Source organism: Electrophorus electricus, chromosome 12, assembly GCF_041902795.1.
Source record: "Electrophorus electricus isolate QZ-2024a chromosome 12, ASM4190279v1, whole genome shotgun sequence".
Lineage (NCBI taxonomy): Eukaryota > Metazoa > Chordata > Actinopteri > Gymnotiformes > Gymnotidae > Electrophorus > Electrophorus electricus.
The window spans coordinates 21,889,491-21,908,460 of record NC_137508.1 but is presented as its reverse complement, the minus strand read 5'-3'; the positions used below and the strand labels follow the sequence as shown (position 1 = coordinate 21,908,460).

Here is an 18,970-nt window from a genome sequence, read left to right as displayed (position 1 = left end):
TTGCTGGTCTGGAGCTCTGGACTGAACCGGCGCAGATAACGGGCAGTCGCGTTGCGCACTGGAATGTTGATGGTGCCTTATCTGTGTTCCTCCTCTCTGTTTCAATCTTCCCTTGAGGTGTGTGTGTGTGTGTGTGTGTGTGTGTGTGTGTGCGTGTGTGCGTGCGTGCATGCGTGTCTGTCTGAGCTTGTGGCTTTTGTGCTTGAAACAAAGACGGCATACCAACACCCTGCTCCGATTCCTCTCTGCATATCCACATGAAGTCAAACTCTCACCGCCGCTAACAATAAACACCCGGCACCCCAAACCGGACGCGGCCAGACGACCCAGCCAGGAAGGCCAGTGGAGGAACAGTCTACTCTTTCCTTCCCCTTCTTAAGTCCCTTTGCTCTTCTCCACCTCCAGCAATTCGGTGCATCATCGGCTCAGCAGTTGGCCGGTGAGTTGCATCACGTGCACCGCACGCAGGAGAGCACTATCTTCCCCACAGCTCTTGTCCGCCAGGACTAGAACAGCAACAAACCCTATGGAAAACCGTTTCAGAACAGTGCTCTCTCCCTCTCCCCATCTGCTGTGCTGGGCTGGAAGGATTCAGATGACCTTGCTCCTCTCACGTGGCGTGCCTCCGTACCTGACAGCCGTAGTGACGCGTGGAGAGCCACAATGCACAATAGGAGTATTTTTGTTCCATTCTGATTAGCCCTGCAAACGTTCTCACGGACGTGTCATCTTTCCACCAAACGGGGTTCAGGGGAAGCCCAGCTGGACGCCGCTTCTGCTTATTGTTGCCTTCTGATTTTGTTTGATTTGGGCTTATAGCTTAGCCCAGTCCTGTCTGGAGAGGATGCGGCTTTCCATTTCCAAAGCGGCGCGGTCTGCTCTTTGGGAGCCGGTGCTGTGCCAGATGGTAACGGGTACACACCGCACAGCAAATCCCGTGATGAGCCGTGTAAAGCGCTTGATATTCCTAATCAAAACAAGTGACGCAAACCAAAAATATGTGTGTATTTAGCACTAAAATCGATAAGGTATTATGTGTTAAGTACATTTAATGTGATCAAAATAAATGGAGTTATGGACAGTTTACTGTTTATCATTGGCAACAAAAATCTTTGTGTTTGGTCACCATCTATTCCCAGCTGACTCCAGTTGACAGTGGAGTCCTTTTTCATGTCACGTGCCGTGGCTCTGGTTGCTGTAAGCAGCCACTCAGATCCTTGGACCCATGGCCAGGGAGGCCAGGGCAGGCCATCGCTCTGTGTGCAAGTGCGTGACACCCTCCAGGTCCTTGGGCCCGGGAGCGTGGCCAAGCCGCTTGAACCGGCGCAGCTGGGATTTGATCCTGGCTCCGTTGTACATCAGTGTGGAGAAAGGCGCGTTCAAGCCAGGTGAACTGCCTGTGTTGGCGTGCTTGCGTTTGGAAATTGCAGTGACGTTACCTGGGCAGTTGTAGCTAATGTTTCTGACTGCATTTAAAGGGACTTGTGTCCAAAAGAAGGACTTATTTTCAGTTTTTTTGTTTTATGATCCTAAGGAACTAGCACAAATGGACAAATTTTGATTTGCTGTAGATGCTGAACCTGTCCAGTGCACCCGGTAAGCGTGAAGGAATATTCTTTTTCTACTTATCCAGGTCTCCTCAATACCCGACGCTTCTGGTCGTCGCAAAGAAAGCTGGCTCAGACATCTGTACAGTAATGCCCCAAACCCCTGGGCCTCCAAGTATAGTTTCAGCCTTTTAAACATAAATATTAGGGTCAATTATTATTCAATCCCTAGGTTTAATATTTGGTGGAATAACCCTAGTTTGCAATTACAGCTATTAATCATTTTTTATAAGACCCGATCAGGCCAGCACAGGTCTCTGGAGTATTCTTGGCCTACTCCTCCATGCAGATCTTCTCCAAGTTGTCTAGGTTCTTTGGGCATCTCTTGTGGACTTTGATCTTGAGCTCCTTCCACTAGTTTTCAGTTGGGTTAAGGTCAAGAGACTGACTAGACCACTGCAACACCTTGATCTTTCCCTCTTAAACAAGGCCTTGGTTTTCTTGGCCATGTTTGGGGTTGTTGTCCTGTTGGAAGATGAAATGATGACTCATCTTAAGATCATGATGGAGGAGTGGAGGTTTTTGGCCAAAATCTCCAGGTAGGCTGTGCTATCCATCTTCCCATGGATGCGGAGCCGGGCCCCTTGGCTGAGAAGCAGCCCCACAGCATGATGTTGCCACCACCATGCTTGACTGTAGGAATGGTATTCTTTAGAGTCATATGCAGTGCCATCCTCTCGCCAATCGCCCCAGGTGTGGTCGGCACCAAAGACCTCGATCTTGGTCTCATCAGACCAGAGAACCTTGAACCAGTCTGCCTCAGAGTCCTCCAAGTGAACATGAGCAAACTTTAGACAGGCCTTGACATGACGCTTTGAAAGTAAAGGTACCTTACGTGCTCGCCTGGAATGGAGACCGTTTTGGTGGAGTACGTTACTTATGGTATTTATTGAAACCAATGTCCCTACGACCATGAGATCTTCCCCGAGCTCTCTCCTTGTTATCCTTGGGTCAGCCTTGACCGTTCTGACAAGCCTGGCCTCAGCACAGGAGGAAACGTCCTGGACACGGCTGTCCAGGCCGTGGAAGGTTAACAGTAGTTCCATAAGCCTTCCACTTCCGGACGATGCTCCCAACGGTGGAGACAGGTAGATACAACTCCTTGGAAAGGGTTTTGTACCCCTTGCCAGCCTTGTGACCCTCCACAGTTTTGTCTCTGATGGCCTTGGAATGCTCCTTAGTCTTTCCCATGTATGAGTGCTGTTCACTTGTTTGGGGAGGGGCTTTTATAGTCAGAAAAGGTGGGGAAAAACAGAAAATTAATCCCAGCATGTGAGGGGTTGAATAATAATTGACCCTCTGGCAAACTCTGCAAAATTTAAAAATAAATAAATAAATAAACAGAGAAATAACATTCTTTTTTGCTGCAATGCATTTCACATGTCTGGGCCCATCTACAGTCCAAATTTCACAATGCTAAGTTAATTCCAAATGTATAAACCTGCAAAATCTGCAGGGGGTTGAATACTACTTGGAGGCACTGTATGCCTTTGTCTTGTGATCATTGTAAGGAACATTGTGTCTTGAGCTCCTCAGTTCATAACTCAAACTTTCACTTGTTTTTCCACTAAAGCCTTTTGAGGTGGTGCTTGGTAATACCACGTAGCTAGAAATGGCAGCTAGCAAGCCTTTTCCCTGATTGCAAAATGGATTCAACCAAAATTGGGTGAGACGATACCTTTTTAAAACTGTTTGACACGTAAAGGTTTTATAACAAACCTTTGTTTAACTTCAAATGAAAGAGATTTTTCCACTTTTGGCGGACATGATCTTTGGCGTGGTTTTGAGGCGACTCCAAAGAGAGCTTGCAGTGCCGTGTAATTAGATTAGAATGAAGGTGTCTGACCTTATTCAGGCTTGTCCTTCTCAGAGGGACTGGGAAGGCTGAGGAGTCATCAGTGATGAATGATGTCCCCAAATGGGAGCAACACCTGTTTCCTAGCTGAAACCCAGCAGAGGCAATATGTGCATAAATGTATAGCTAATGATGGGACTGGGTGTGTGTGTGCACGCGTGCGAGTGTGTGTGTGTGTGTGTGTGTGTGTGTGTGTGTGTGAGAGAGAGAGGACAGAGGCTTTCTTCATGACTTGCATATGAATTTTTTTTTTTATTTTTTTTTAATTTTTTTTCCCCCCTCTAGGTATGCACATATATACACACTTATGGTAAAAACCATCATTGTGTGCTGTGCAAATTGAGGACATTCAATAATTAAATGTATGATTAGACACATGCTGATTAGTATTGTAGTGGAGTTTCGATGCAGTGTACACGCAAGAACTGAGCCTTATAAAGTGGCTTACTCCAAGCGTTGGGGAGACAGAGTAGCTGTATCAGAGTGTCAGTGCTGGGAGTCCACTCCTGCTCAGCTCTAGCTTGTACCCACTTCAATGAAGACTCAAAAGCCAAGCACACAATCAACACGCGTCCCATATAGGCTCAGTTCTTTCAGCACATTACAGATGAACTTCAGGCACGCGCACTTTGGCTAGCTCTGCTTTTAATCCATTAAGGAGGATGGATAGTCAAGATGGATGAATTGATGCATGGAGGAGTAGATTCATGGCTGGATCGATGGATAAGTGAACGTAATGCTCTCTCCATTACAAAGGCTCCTTGCCTTTGTTTCCAGAAGAGTCATCCACATAGAGTGGAGAAGGAATTAAACATTATTAAGTTAACCTGGAATAAAATGAGTAAAAGGATCCATTAGGAATCAGTGCCACTCTGATACTCAGCTATATTGGGGGGGGGGGGGGATGTTTGGCAGCAACCCCGCACTCAACTCTACACTAAACCAACACTGACTGAAACCCCGCACTCAACTCTACACTAAACCAACACTGACTGAAAACCCGCACTAAACCAACACTGACTGAAAACCCGCACTCAACTCTACACTAAACCAACACTGACTGAAAACCCGCACTCAACTCTACACTAAACCAACACTGACTGAAAACCCGCACTCAACTCTACACTAAACCAAGACTGACTGAAACCCCGCACTCAGCTCTACACTAAACCAACACTGACTGAAACCCCGCACTCAGCTCTACACTAAACCAACACTGACTGAAACCCCGCACTCAGCTCTACACTAAACCAACACTGACTGAAACCCCGCACTCAACTCTACACTAAACCAACACTGCCTGAAACCCCGCACTCAACTCTACACTAAACCAACACTGCCTGAAACCCCGCACTCAACTCTACACTAAACCAACACTGACTGAAAACCTTAACGAAAGCACCGGGGGGAGTTTCTTTAAGTGGGTGTATCCATTTTTGATCCGCAGAAGAAAAAGATATACTGAAACCTCTTAAATAATTGTAATAATTGCTTCCTTCTATTTTTCCAGTGCTTATTTCCATCCCCTGACCCCCTCTTCTCCTCCCTCTCTGCAAGCGGTAAGGCGAAACACTGCCTTATAAGGTGGTGTGATAGTGGCCTTGTCCATTTTTACACAGAACACTGCAGCAGCTGCCTGCTGGCCCACTCCTCTGCCTTCAGACGTTCCCGAAACGTTCCCTGAATGCCCGCCAATGCTGGTGCGGGTGACGCACTCCCTGCACTTCCCCTCAGGCCCTGCCACCAGGGAAAATGACCAGGAAGTGTTCTTGTAATATTCTCATAATGCTCTCGTGACACTGCGGTGCAGTTCACTTTGGTGACGTGTTCTTGGCCTTAGGAAAGGGGACAGAGAAAGAGAAATTCTTCAGATGCTCTCTTTTGAGTTAGATTTATTTATTTTTTTAATGAAATTTTGAGCAAATGACTTGAGTATGCAGTTTGTCATATGGTCATATGAATAATCATTGCAAAGTATCTGGTTTTGCACTTTTGACTGGTGTAAAGGCATTCTCAATGCAGCATTCGACTGGTGAAGCATACTCAAAATTCCTTCACGACACATTTTGTCTTCAGCGACCGAATATTTCTTAATCCATCTTGTGGTTCTGTACAGATTAAGATCTTTCAGTGAAGAGTTTTGAGTGGTGCTTTGCATTAAAGGTTTCCTGGTGATTTTCCCATCATGCAGAAAACACTTTAAATGGGTTTAATGTTAGCCATCTCTCTCTCACTCGTGTGTGTGTGTGTGTGTGTGTGTGTGTGTGTGTGTGTGTGTGTGTGTGTGTGTGTGTGTATTATAATACAATACAGTACAACACACGATATTAGGTGGATAGATATTCAAAATTGTAGTGAAGTACACAAGGTTTCAGAGAAACAGGATGTTTTGGACAGGGGTCCTTTATCAGCTGTGCAAGCAAAGTGGCTATTAAGACAACAAGAATTCCTTTGCTGCTGACTTATCCTACAAATAAACCAGTGGCTGATATTGTATTCGAACACATCTTTGGAACCCTCCTGGAAGATGCAGAGACCAAATGCCTTTCTAAGGATCCCTCACTAATCTACAGACGAGACAAAAACATCAAAGACGTGCTCATCAGGAGTGAGAGAAATGACCAGTCGGATTACAACTACGGTACTGTAGCCTGCAGCTACTCTAGATGTGCTACATGTAAATGTGTTAACACAGCCACTAAAATAACTGGCACAAAAGGATCGGTTTTCATCACCCATTCTTCCTCATGCATGACTGAGGGAGTTGTCTACTGTATTACTTGTAAGAGGTGTAATCAGTTTACATTGGCGAAACCAAAAGAAGTCTTGCTGATTCATACCATCAGAAGTAACAGTTTGTTGTTTCCGGTGGCAAGGCATTTTAGTACTAATGGACATTCCATTTATGACCTATATCTGTTTGCATTGCCAGTTGTTGCTATGGCAGCAATGAAATTAGGAAAGAGAGAGAGAGAGAGTGAGTGTGAGTGAGTCACATGGTCACAGTAGTCACAGAGTAATGAGAACTAGCCATTCACAGATTTTAGACTTCGTAGCCCCACGTGACTGTCATTAAACCTGTAACAGTGCCTGATGTCTTCATTCCTGCATCCTGCTTTGCATGTCATTCGCTCTGAATGACTGAACGCAGGGATGTGACGCGTGATCAGACCGCACAGTTGTTTTGCCTGTATTCACTGCGATTGTGTGCTCATGCTGAACCAGCATTCACCACAAGCTCACAGCTGACAGTTGATAACAACTAGCTGTTAACCAATGTGCAAGAGGACGACGATAGTTATAAGGCATATCCTTGGTAATTATACTACCTAGTGCATGGCAATTTAGCTGTGTGTGTGTGTGTGTGTGTGTGTGTTGGGACACAGTGACTCCGGCAGTATGCTGAGTGCTGTATTGTGAAGGTGAGGAGAGCCTAGTGTTGTTCTCCTCCGTTTGCCCGTCCATCCATCGCTCAGTATAAACCAATCAACCAATATAGAAATAGCAGATGTTGCAGATCTCTGTGCGGCTCGTTGTCATGCCAACTACCACGGTAAAAGTTGGACTGCCGCTTGGCGTTCTAATTAAAGTACTTGCAGGGGGATCCTGAAGCTAAACGAGTAAAAATGGTGCTCAGAGGAGGCGTTATCATTGTATGACCTGCGCTCCAGACTGGCAAGCCCATGGCGCTTCTCTTTGATTTGAAAACTGCTATCAAAACATTCCCCAAGGAACCCCCCCCCCAAAGACATGCCTGGGTTTTTGTGGGGAAGACTCTGGAATTTTCTAGAACATTCTCCCCTGGGTTTTTTTTTTGTCACTTTTCGTTCTGGAGACTTCTAAAGCCATTTGCCAACACTAAAATGTTCATGCCGGTTGGGGAATGTTGGGTCAGTGTGCCTCCTTGCGCACCAGAGTTGAACCCCTTTCCCAGGTTCCCCCCCCCCCCCCCCCAATTCTCCCCATAACTGCTCCAGCAGCTATTTTTGATTTTGGAATCCGATATAAAGTGCTTTGTTTGGGGGCCAGCCTTTTATAGCTATGGTAGCGGCTAGCGCTCTCTGCCCATAGCTGGAGCATCAGTTTGCTGGTGGAGGGTGCCGCAAGTTATTTGAAAGCAACAGGTCCTTTTAAAGAAACGTCATTTCACGAAAATAATTTTAGGCTTTAACGCCTGAAGCTTTTGTATGGAAAGGTGGCCATGTCGCTGGGTACATGCCGCAGTCGCAAATTTTAATGAGCATTAATTACTTCAAATTTGGGTGTTGGCTGGGCTACAGATACAGAGCTGCCACCCACATAGATAATGCGTGGCGGAGCCTTGTGTGGGTGTGGCCTGGTCGCGTGTGACCTGGAGCCCACGAGGTTGGCAGTTTTTTTTTAAATGCTAGCCCCGGCTAGTCTAGCACTGGTGACCACGCCACGCTCCAAGTCCCATTTTCCCATTTTGATGTAGATTCACTGGAGTTGAGAGGTGGGTGTGTGGGTGTGGGTGTGGGGGTGGGGGTGGGCATGTGTGTGTGTGTGTGTGTGTGATCTGCTTTTCTTACAAGTACCCACCCTTCAGTAATAGAACGACTCCAAACAAAATAAGACCTGCGTCTGTCTTGCGTCCTAAATGTCCTGTGAGCTCAGTAACCTTGATGGGGAAGATTTTAAAAAAGAAAAATAAAACATTTGCACAGTACAGGTGTGTGTGTGTGTGTGTGTCAGTGGGTGCGTGTGGGATCTAAGATCTTTTTAGTGTCAGGATTGCCCAGTTTCACCTGAGTGTTGTACAGTCCGTTAGTTATAGCATGTGGAACTGCTGTCCAGTGAGAAAACACAGCTAAAGAGGAAATGATGTCAGCCTCAGGAACGCCCCCCGTTGCCCCATCCCTGGTCCCTGGAGCCATCAGCGGAATGTGTCATTTCCCCTCTCTCTCTCTCTCTCTCTCTCTCTCTCTCTCTCTCTCTACCCCCCCCCCCCCCCTCCCTCTGTGTGCGTGTGTTTAGATCCTGTCAGCTTGTCAGTCTGCATGCATATGTAACTTAATGTACTGTTGGACACCATTAGTCATCCAATATTAAGACACAAGGCTCACGTAGGAAAATGTTATGGTGGCATAATCAGTGCTCATCTCTCCTACACAACACCCCCCCCCCCCCCCCAAACACACACACACACACACACACACACACACACAAATCCCCATATGCACACTTCCGCAAAGGGAGAGACAGGAAAGAGCTTTGACGCTAGGAGCCTCAATGTTTAGATATCCGCACGATTGCCATCTAAATTTGTTTAATAGCTAATGATCGGAGCTATAGTGCATATAGCCTGCGCGACGGCAGCCATCCCAGCTGCGCGAGAGGAGGAGAGGCTGTCAGGCTGTCGGCATGGTTTCCGGTAAAGCCTCTCCATCGAGATGCTGGCTAGCGTGCACATGACGACAGACGGGGCTCCGTTCGACCCTCTCCCGAGCTGTAGCCGATCTGTGACTCCACCGCTCTGTCACGGGCCACCCGTGCCCGCAGTCTGTGTGCCACGCTGCTTCAAGGCAGGACATGGTCCAGTGTCCAGACTACGCTCTGACCCCACTCTGGCCAGTGATGTCCTGAATCAGATATAAGGGTCTCTTGGTGATTTCTGCTGCCAAGTGTAATCAGGGGGCTTTGTGCTCACTTTTGCTGACACCTTTTGTAAGGTTTAATCTGTGGAAGAGATTGTTAATGGGGGGTTTAATTAATAAGGAAATCTAAATACTACCTACAGGTTCATAGTAACATGCAGTTTCAAAGGGGGCTTGGGAAGTAAGCATGTGATGTTTCACATTTTGAAATGCTGCAATTACAAAGGTTGTATGGTCTTGGGAGGTTCACGCTCAAAATGGGGGAAAGTTGAGGTTTAGGTGGGTTTGTCATTCAGATGACCGTATCTCAACTGTCTCTCCACTGAATCTCGACTAGCCTGTATCTCTCAACTGAGCTCCCACCATTTGGTCCACGTGGGTAGAAGATGATGAAGCGAGGTCAGACCTTCACCCCTGCGTCTTGCCTTCTGTTTCAGGATGCCATGAACGCCTTAGTGTTGGACCTGAACTTCCCCGCTCTGCGCAAAAACAAGAACATCGAAACCTTCCTGAACAGATGTGAGTACAGAAATGAGTACTGAAAAGGCTACTGAAATGAGTACTGAAATGAAAGCCCTTGGCTCTTGGAGCTCCTTGGAGAGCGTGCTCTCATGAGCTTAACGCTCAGGAAAAGTTAATGGAATTTGCTCGTCACCGGCGAATTAGCTGTTAGCTTGAATTAGCATGAATATGCGTAGTTCAGAATAAGTTTGTTTGTTTATTTTCTGAATGTTTTATACATTGTACGTCACTGCAGGTATTTGATAAATTCACGTTAGCAGACACCACAACTGGAACTGTAGCGATCACAGAGTCTGAGCTGTTTTTGAGCTGACAAAAAAGTAGTTGTGGTTTGAGAGCAGCAGCTTTTGATGGCACTCGCACGCGTTCGTATGAACGCCGAGCCAGAGCCAAAGGCAGGTCCCACCGCCTTGGGGGCCCCACACTTACCTGTACAGCACCTTTTACTAACGGCCACCGTCACAACTCCAGGCTTGGGCTGTTCCGACGTGGCTTGAGGTGTTTCCTGCTTCCATCCCTGCGATACACTTCAAGTCGTCTGTCCCTCCCAGGAGAGGTAGAAGGGGCCGGCGACCCGGCCTGGACCTGACCGGACCACGCCTGCCTGTCCGTTTTTGTTTTTCGTGACCGATCTCCTTCAACCCTGCAGTCGCATCCTAAGTTCCCCGTTGCCATGGGGACCATGGCACGATGTTCTGTGCTACTGCAGTCGAACAGTGAGTCAGCACTTGGATGGTGAGTCAGGCTCGGCGTGCCAACGACTGTGTGGGACTGGGACTCTCGAGCACACTGGGTAACGTGTTACTGCAGTGCTGTTGGGATGAGTCCTGTATAAACTGTAAGCAGTGCTGGTAGGGCTCTAAAGTGACGAACACGACGACACATGTCAGTACGCTGACCTGTTTGGGTTACGGACCGCGGAGGACAGAAAAGGTGAATTTGCATAGTTTACAGGTTTTCCCTGATGTGACACTGACCACAGTTTTGTCGTATATAACGTTCCTTTGTGAGATTTAAAAACGGGACATTCCAAATGATGCGTAACGGTGGAAGTCCTACTCCTCTTTCCTTGATCTTGGTGAAACGTGTTGCTCTGTCATGCCCTGACAGACTGAAACTACAGTAATATCTTTGTGTGTCTTCTGTGCAGATGATAAAGCAATGGACGATATTAGAGAGCTGCAGATGAAGCCAGAGGATTTTGAAAAAGTGAAAGTGATTGGCAGAGGAGCATTTGGAGAAGTGCAGCTGGTGAGAGCTGTGTGTGTGTGTGTGTGTGTGTGTGTGTGTGTGTGTGTGTGTGTGTGTGTGTGTGTGTGTGTGTGTGTGTGTGTGTGAGAAAGAAGGAAGGAGAGAGAGCATGTGAGCATTTTTTTTTTCTTTTTTTTCTATTCATTCATTTTATTCCCCTGCAGTTTGAGCAGTTCGCCTTCAGGTTCTGTTGGACTACGTTTTGAGTGTTGGTTTCTCAAGCCCAGCTTGAGCTATGTTGTGTTTTGTTTTTGATTTGGGATACCATAGTAACGCACGGATTGCGTCCGCGCTCTTCCCTCTTGGGTTTATCCGCAACACGAACCCCAAAACAACATGAGGAGCTGGGCTGGGGGGAAAAAATGAATGAAAATGTTTGGTTTCATAAGTGAACATGTGTCTAAAAACTGTTACTAAATGGTAGCTTAGTTCAAAGAATTGTCCATAAGAAGTTTTACAATTGATCTGCTTGGTCTCTGATTGCAAAGTTTGGAAGTGGAATTTCTCTGCTCTTAGAAACCCAGTTTTCTTCAGAACCTATTTTGTGTGTGTGTGTGTGTGTGTGTGTGTGTGTGTGTGTGTGTGTGTGTGTGTGTGTGTGTAGGTGAGGCACAAGGCCTCTCAGAAGGTGTATGCCATGAAGCTGCTGAGTAAGTTTGAGATGATTAAGCGCTCAGACTCTGCGTTCTTCTGGGAAGAACGGGACATCATGGCCTTCGCGGACAGTCCATGGGTCGTACAGGTGATACGCACACACACAGCTAACATTGTTACCATTGTGGTGACCATTGTCGGCCAGAGGAGCATGGGGACCCCCCCTTTTGAGTCTTAGTTCCTCACAAGGTTTCTTCCTTGTGCTCTGGGGGCTTGGACTTGGACATTTGTAAAGCTGCATTGTGACATCTGTTGTAAAAAGCTCTATATAGATACATTTGATTTGAATTGATTTGGCATTATCACCCACATGCCTGCAAATTCCGTATTTTGTACTAACTGAGTCACTTGCGCAACCATTTGAAAGTTAAAACACCTGCACCTCTTTGTACCTGCTGCTGTTGTGTGTAACAGTCTGACATTCTCAGGGTGTTTCTCTCACTCTCCTGTGTGTCTCACTCTCTTTACCTATATCATCTCTTTATCCTTCTCTCTCTCTATTACTGCTCCTTGTCTATCTTTTCCCTTCCTCCAGCTGTGCTGCGCGTTCCAGGATGACCGCTACTTGTACATGGCGATGGAATACATGCCGGGCGGGGATCTGGTCAACCTGACCAGCACGTACGACGTGCCGGAGAAGTGGGCCAAGTTCTACACGGCGGAGGTGGTCATGGCCCTGGACGCCATCCACTCCATGGGCTTCATCCACCGCGACGTCAAGCCCGACAACATGCTCCTCGACCGCCACGGCCACCTCAAGCTCGCTGACTTCGGCACCTGCATGAAGATGGACTCAGTAAGGTCTCGCCGGGAATTCTTTTCAGAATGCGTTAATGGTGCTAAATAACCTTAGATGAGTCAGATGGAGACCTCATAATATGACAGAAATGTCCTTTCATTTGAGCCCATAGCCCAGGTTTGGTTTTTTTTGTTGTTTTTTTAAAGATCAAAAGACAATGGCTACCGACAGATGGTACGTCCGCCACAGGCGCACTCTCTAAACGCACCCCAGTCTGGGTTTTTGAGGTTTGTTTTTCAGCGATGACAAACCGCCCTTGCTTGAAAACAGGGAGATTTACTTCCTGTTGCGGTCATCTGTTTCACAGATTTACGCCTCCTCTGTGACTGAGAAGGTCCGTGATTGACTCACCAAAATCAAATGAAAAGATGGAGTTGAGCTGGTTGCATGATTTCATGACAAATTTCCAGAGGAAAAACGGAAACTTTGAAACGTCGAAATGTTTGTCGTTAGGAAATGTTCCAGAATGTGAGTTAAAGCGCGGTCTGTAGAGTGAAGTGATGATGGTGCAAGACTGTTACCATGTGTTACCAGTCACACTCACAGTAGTCAGAACTACACTGGAGAGCAAATTACCTTCCAAAGAGTCTTCCCAGTACTCCCAAAGACCATGTTTCTAAGCACCTGTGCTTAACAGTGGTGCATTCTGCTGAACTCTTTTGGCAGATTCTTTTGTTTTTCTTCCTGGTGCTCAGTAAGGGTCAAAGGTCGAACAGTTAGGCTGGGCCTGACCTATGTGCGACCTTTTTGACCGTAGGGAACGAGGCATTGATGAGGCTCAGCTGCTGACCGCTTGACCCCCATCAACCGCCTTTCAGTTCGTTGTGCGTGGCACAGGGCAGTTATCGAAAATGAAACAACAATTATCCATCCAAAGCACCAGCACTGCTGGAGGGCCCCAGGATGAAAAGAATATGACTGGTTTCTCATGGTGAGTCAGTAGGGCTTCACAACATCTGTGTTATATCGCCCCCTAGTGTACAGACGCAGCATCACATGCACAGTCAAAAAAAGAAAGGCTGCGTCCAGTATCGCAAACTACGATATTAAATAGTATCGCAGTACACGTCATGTTTGGCGTGTCAGTTCGTCAGAGCGTCAGATGTGCCCGACGTTTAATCATGCACCAGTAGTATATGCTTCTAAAGTCCCAGACCAGTAATTTGTAGCGTTTTATTGTGTTGAATGCAGTTTTGGATGATACCAACGACCTTGAGTCAGACAAATCAGAGGCTCTAAATCAGACTGTGTGACATTTTAAATGGCTACTCTCATGCAAAACACTCCCGTGCAAATGCAAAGTGCACGAAAGCTGGCAGTGCACGGGCTGGTTCTTGCTGCGGATTGCCACCGGGGGGCGCTGGCGTGCGGAGGAGGGTAAATGTGCAGCGGTGAGCCCGGCGGTTATGTGATTGCAGGCGGGCATGGTGCGCTGCGACACAGCGGTGGGCACGCCTGACTACATCTCCCCCGAGGTGCTCAAGTCGCAGGGAGGGGACGGCTACTACGGGCGAGAGTGTGACTGGTGGAGTGTGGGAGTGTTTATCTTCGAGATGCTCGTGGGTGAGTAGTGGGGGTGTAAGCGGGTGTGTGTGTGTGTGTGTGTGTGTGTGTGTGTGTGTGTGTGTGTGTGTGTGTGTGTGTGTGGAGGAAAAAAAACAGATTGTCTTGTTAAATACTGTCAGCCAATTTTGTGTGTGTGTGTGTGTGTGTGTGTGTGTGTGTGTGTGGGAACAGGCGACACCCCATTTTACGCCGACTCACTTGTGGGGACCTATAGTAAGATCATGGACCACAAGAACTCACTCAACTTCCCTGATGACGTGGAGATCTCGAAGGAGGCCAAAAACATCATCTGTGCCTTCCTAACAGACAGGTCTGCTGCATAGTTCTTCTCATCTCTATAACCCTGATACCGTTCCACATCTCAGCATGGCACGCACTAAATACTCTCACGTTAGGGACTGGAGTACATTGTTGGAATACATTTATTTTGGGTCCACAGTCAACATGATACGATATAATACGTTTCCTCACAGTTATATATGACTGACGTAGTCCAAGTATCCAGGAGTGGCGCAGTGCTCACACCACCCAGCCTAGCACATTATATGAGTAGTGTTAGCAGGAATTATTGGGAGTGACATATCCCACCCACAAAAACTACGCCTATTGTATTCAGTGAGTAAATGTTTAACTTTTTAACTGCAATGTATAACTCCTCAAGAATGGGGAAAATATTAATTGAGCTCTGCTTAGATGACCACAGATTAATGGAGAGGAAAAACATCTTAATAAGCTCACGACGACTTTTGAATTATTTGGTTTTGTTTGTTTTGTTTTTAGGGAAGTCCGTTTAGGCCGTAATGGTGTGGAGGAGATTAAGAGGCACCCGTTCTTCAAGAACGACCAGTGGACCTTCGACACCATCCGAGAGAGTGAGTCGCCCTCCGCCCGTACGCCCCCGTACGCTCGGGGTGTGGCGCACGGACCTCATCGAGCTACTCTTTCTCCATCTCTGCTCAGCTTCCGCCCCCGTGGTGCCCGAGCTGAGCAGCGACATCGACACCAGCAACTTTGACGAGATCGAAGAGGACAAGGGGGATGTGGAGACGTTCCCCACGCCCAAAGCCTTCGTGGGCAATCAGCTGCCTTTCGTCGGCTTCACTTACTTCAAAGAGGACCAGTAAGAGACGGCAACGCCTTTACCACATCCCTTTCTTGTTTTCTCTCTCTCTCTCTCACCTCCTCTCTCTCCCACTTTGGCTTCTCCATGCTGAGTCTTTGTTCTGCAGATGTTTTGCTCTAATACTTTAATTGAGCTAAACTGTTTCATCGCGAGCCCAGGAGACGGAGTTGGGGTTTTCAATCCGTATTTGGAATGCGTGCGTGCGTGATTTTTCCCCGTGCTAATGGGATTGATGTTTCCCTGCAGGTTGTTGACCGCTTCTAACAGTTCAGCAGCACAGGCCTCATCCACCAAGGGAGAGGTGACACACACACACACACACACGCACAGAAATGCACACCTGACTCATTTAGCCATGTTTTTTTTGGGGGGGGGGGTTGTTGTTATTTTTTCTGCTGGTAAAAAAAAAATTTTTTTTAAAAATCTTAAAACTCCTTCCAGGAAAAAGCCTTCAAATACACTGATTGGAGTTCGATCATTTATGTCAGTTTTTGACAAGATGCTAAAAGGTATTCAGAGCATTTCCTTCTGTTTCTTTGTCTTTGTCTTACAGGACAGTGTTGCAGTGAGTATGTCTTCCTCTTCCTGCTCGGACTGTCTTCTCAGGGCTCATGGTTGTTTGTTTTTGCTGTTGTAAAACCACACTGGCTAATGAGATACACCTACTGCGCGATTGAAGTAAGAGTGAGGTTTTCTCCACTGGGGGTGTAAGGAGCAGTAGAAGAGTGTGCACTTCACCAGCCTCGTGGTCTAGCCTTGACGCGCTAGCCTTGAGGCTAGGGCAGGACTGAAATTGACCTTTTGGACGAAGCCAAACTAGAGAGTCATGAAAGCATTCGATGCGCGTACTTCGCCTGTGGTTCCATACTCTGCCTACTAGCTGCTACTGGACACGTTGGTACTTTTGACACACCCGTACCAGTAATGCTCCACCTGTTGGGGCCATTGATGAGGTCTTTAGGTTTATGCAGGGGTTCTCCAGTGAGCTTGTTTTTATTTCTATGTTTGTTTCTCTATTGGTTACCAAGGTGTTCGTCCGTGCACAGTTTTGCTCTGTCCCAGCTCCCAGCACACCTGAACCAAATAGTCATGAACACTGAATTGCTAGTGAAAAAGCGCCACAGTCTGAGATGCCACAGGAATGCGGCTTGGCTGGAGGTTTTGGCCAAACGTTGGAAAAACCAACACGGAAGCTGTGTGTAGACGAGTGGTTAACAGTCTCAGTTCTGCATGGTTTCAAGCACGTTTTGGCACTTTCTGCGTGATCCCTGCTCCACAATACCCAATAAAACCTCATTTGGCTCATGGTCTCTATAATTTAATTAGCTGGTGGGTTGCAGCAGGTGTGTTGGAATGGAGACTATACAAAAGCAGGTCTGGCAGGGCATGGTGAGAAGGCCACGTAATGCAGATAAAGCAATAGGGCGATTAAAAATCACCGTGTACTGCCGCACTAACTCGGCCCCGCCCCACGCGCTTGGCCCTCACGCTCGGCCCCCGCGCCTCTCGTCACAGCTCCAGGAGAAGGTCCACACCCTGGAGGAGCAGCTCAGCAATGAGATGCAGGCCAAAGACGAGCTCGAGCATAAGTACAGGACGACCACTGTACGCCTCGACAAGATCAGCAAAGAGCTTGAAGAAGAGGTGCGTGTGCGCGTGCGTACCTGTGTGTGTGTGTGTGTGTGTATGTGTGTGTGTGTGCGCGCGCGTGCCTGTGTGTGTGTGTGCGCGCGCGTGCCTGTGTGTGTGTGTGTGCGCGCGCGTGCCTGTGTGTGTGTGTGCGCGCGCGTGCCTGTGTGTGGGCGTGCGCGCGCGTGCCTGTGTGTGTGGGCGTGCGCGCGCGTGCCTGTGTGTGTGGGCGTGCGCGCGCGTGCCTGTGTGTGTGGGCGTGCGCGCGCGTGCCTGTGTGTGTGCGCGCGTGCCTGTGCGTGCGCGCGCGCGCGCGTGCCTGTGCGTGCGTGCGCGCGCGCCTGCGTGCGTGCGCGCGCGCGTGCCTGCCTGCGTGTGTGTGCGCGCGTGCGTGCCTGTGTGCGTGCCTGTGTGCGCGCGCGTGCGTGTCTGTGTGTGTGCGTGTGCGCGTGCGTGTCTGTGTGTGCGCGTGCGTGTCTGTGTGTGCGTGTGCGCGCGCGTGCGCGTGCCTGTGTGTGTGCGTGCGCGTGCCTGTGTGTGTGTGTGCGCGCGAGCGTGCCTGTGTGTGTGTGTGTGTGTGCGCGCGTGTGCCTGTGTGTGTGTGTGTGCGCGCGCGCGCCTGTGTGTGTGTGTGCGCGTGCCTGTGTGTGTGTGTGCGCGCGCGCGCGCGTGCCTGTGTGTGTGTGTGTGCGTGTGTGTGGACCTGTGTGTGTGTGTGTGTGCGTGTGTGTGCGCGCGCGTGCCTGTGTGTGTGCGCGCGCGCGTGCCTGTGTGTGTGCGCGCGCGCGTGCCTGTGTGTGTGTGCGCGCGCGTGCCTGTGTGTGTGTGCGCGTGTGTGTGTTGTACCTTTTTAAAGGACACTTGTGTAGCTGTGATTTTTTAATGGTTTCTTTCATAAGTGAGAAAATCCTGCAGTTGTGCGTGTATGTATGTGTATGTGCTTGTAGATGAGCAGTAGGAAAGCACTGGAGACTTGCTTAAGGCAGCTGGAGAGAGAGAAGGCCCTCCTTCAGCACAAGACTGTGGAGAGTCACAGAAAGGCAGAGAGCGAAGCAGATCGCAAACGCTGCCTCGAAAATGAGGGTAAGACACCCCCCAGACACACACGCATGCAAGAAAACGAATTATCTTTCCTTCTCTGTCTGTGACACCAACACACACACACTGTCTATTTTTAGTGAACAATCTGAGGGACCAGCTGGAGGAGATGAAGAAAAGAAACCAGAACTCTCATATTTCCAATGAGAAGAATATTCACCTGCAGAGACAGGTACACACACATGTGCACGTGCCTGTGGATGTCCACAGCATACACAGCAACTTTCTGCAATACCTGCGCTCTTAAACTGCCTCAGAGCTGGACACGTTGGTCTCCAACTGGAATTCCATGTAACGAATGTGCAGTAGGATGTGAAGTTGACGTTAAGATTTGACCACAATAACATTATTGTTAAACAACTTACATATGCAGAGACTTGTGATTGAAAATGAGAACATTTGTCATGTCTTTTTTATGGACATGATCAGAGAAATCCAGGAGTTTTTAGGAGACGTACTAAATGTACTAACTAAAGGTCTCATATTTAAAACTTATTAACTAAATGTTATTAAAACAAAAGCTATTAAAAGCTGTAATTTAAACCAATTATAGCTATTTTCAGTCCGATTTAACAACATCCTGTTGATATTCATTGTGTATTCATTTGAATATGAATATTTTAAAAAAGAAACTTCTGGGATGTAAAAGTTAGGGAACATTGTATTTAGAAGTAGTCCCAGAGCTGTGTTCTTATTTGAGTGATGATGATGATGATGATGGTAAAGAGGATGGTGTTGGTGGTGGTGCCCTGCAGCTGGACGAGGCCAACGCGCTGCTGCGGGCGGAGGCAGACGCGGCGGCGCGGCTGCGAAAGGTGCAGGCGGAAGGTGGGAAGCAGCTGCAGCAGTTGGAGGCGCACGCACGCGACCTGCAGGACAAGTGTTGTGCCCTGGAGAGCAGCAAGCTGGCGCTGGAGCGCGAGCGCATCGACCTGCAGGCGGCGCTGGATGCCGAGAAGCGAGAGGACACGCAGCGCTCCGAGACCATCTCCGACCTGCAGGGTGGGTGGGTGTGTGTGTGGGTGTGTGTGAGAGAGAGTTGGGTGGTGCAATGAATTTGAGGGGGTACTGGAACAGAGAAGAGGTGCATACGTTACAGAGAGGGAGAACAAGTTAGAAACCTACAAAAGAAAAGTGTGTTTGTGTGTGTCAGGGTGGATGTGAGCAAAGGTGATTGGTTTTTGCATTCGTTTTGCACTCTCCAATCTTCTTTCTCCTTCGCTCTCTTATTGATTTTCTTCTCTCTGCTTC

The 18,970-nt window shown here is 48.1% G+C and overlaps 1 protein-coding gene across 1 annotated transcript in view; it reads left to right on the top strand.

Moving 5' to 3' along the window:
* The window catches only part of rock2a (rho-associated, coiled-coil containing protein kinase 2a), a 31,283-nt gene that overhangs the window by 3,312 nt on the left and 9,001 nt on the right, over positions 1-18,970 (top strand). The window contains exons 2-15 of the mRNA XM_027008214.3: positions 9,515-9,596; positions 10,750-10,850; positions 11,455-11,592; positions 12,040-12,300; positions 13,722-13,866; positions 14,041-14,179; positions 14,650-14,741; positions 14,830-14,989; positions 15,239-15,293; positions 15,546-15,557; positions 16,508-16,636; positions 17,569-17,704; positions 17,800-17,891; positions 18,475-18,721. Of these exons, the coding sequence (XP_026864015.2) occupies positions 9,515-9,596; positions 10,750-10,850; positions 11,455-11,592; positions 12,040-12,300; positions 13,722-13,866; positions 14,041-14,179; positions 14,650-14,741; positions 14,830-14,989; positions 15,239-15,293; positions 15,546-15,557; positions 16,508-16,636; positions 17,569-17,704; positions 17,800-17,891; positions 18,475-18,721 (1,789 nt within the window). The remainder of the gene's footprint in view (positions 1-9,514; positions 9,597-10,749; positions 10,851-11,454; positions 11,593-12,039; positions 12,301-13,721; positions 13,867-14,040; positions 14,180-14,649; positions 14,742-14,829; positions 14,990-15,238; positions 15,294-15,545; positions 15,558-16,507; positions 16,637-17,568; positions 17,705-17,799; positions 17,892-18,474; positions 18,722-18,970) is intronic.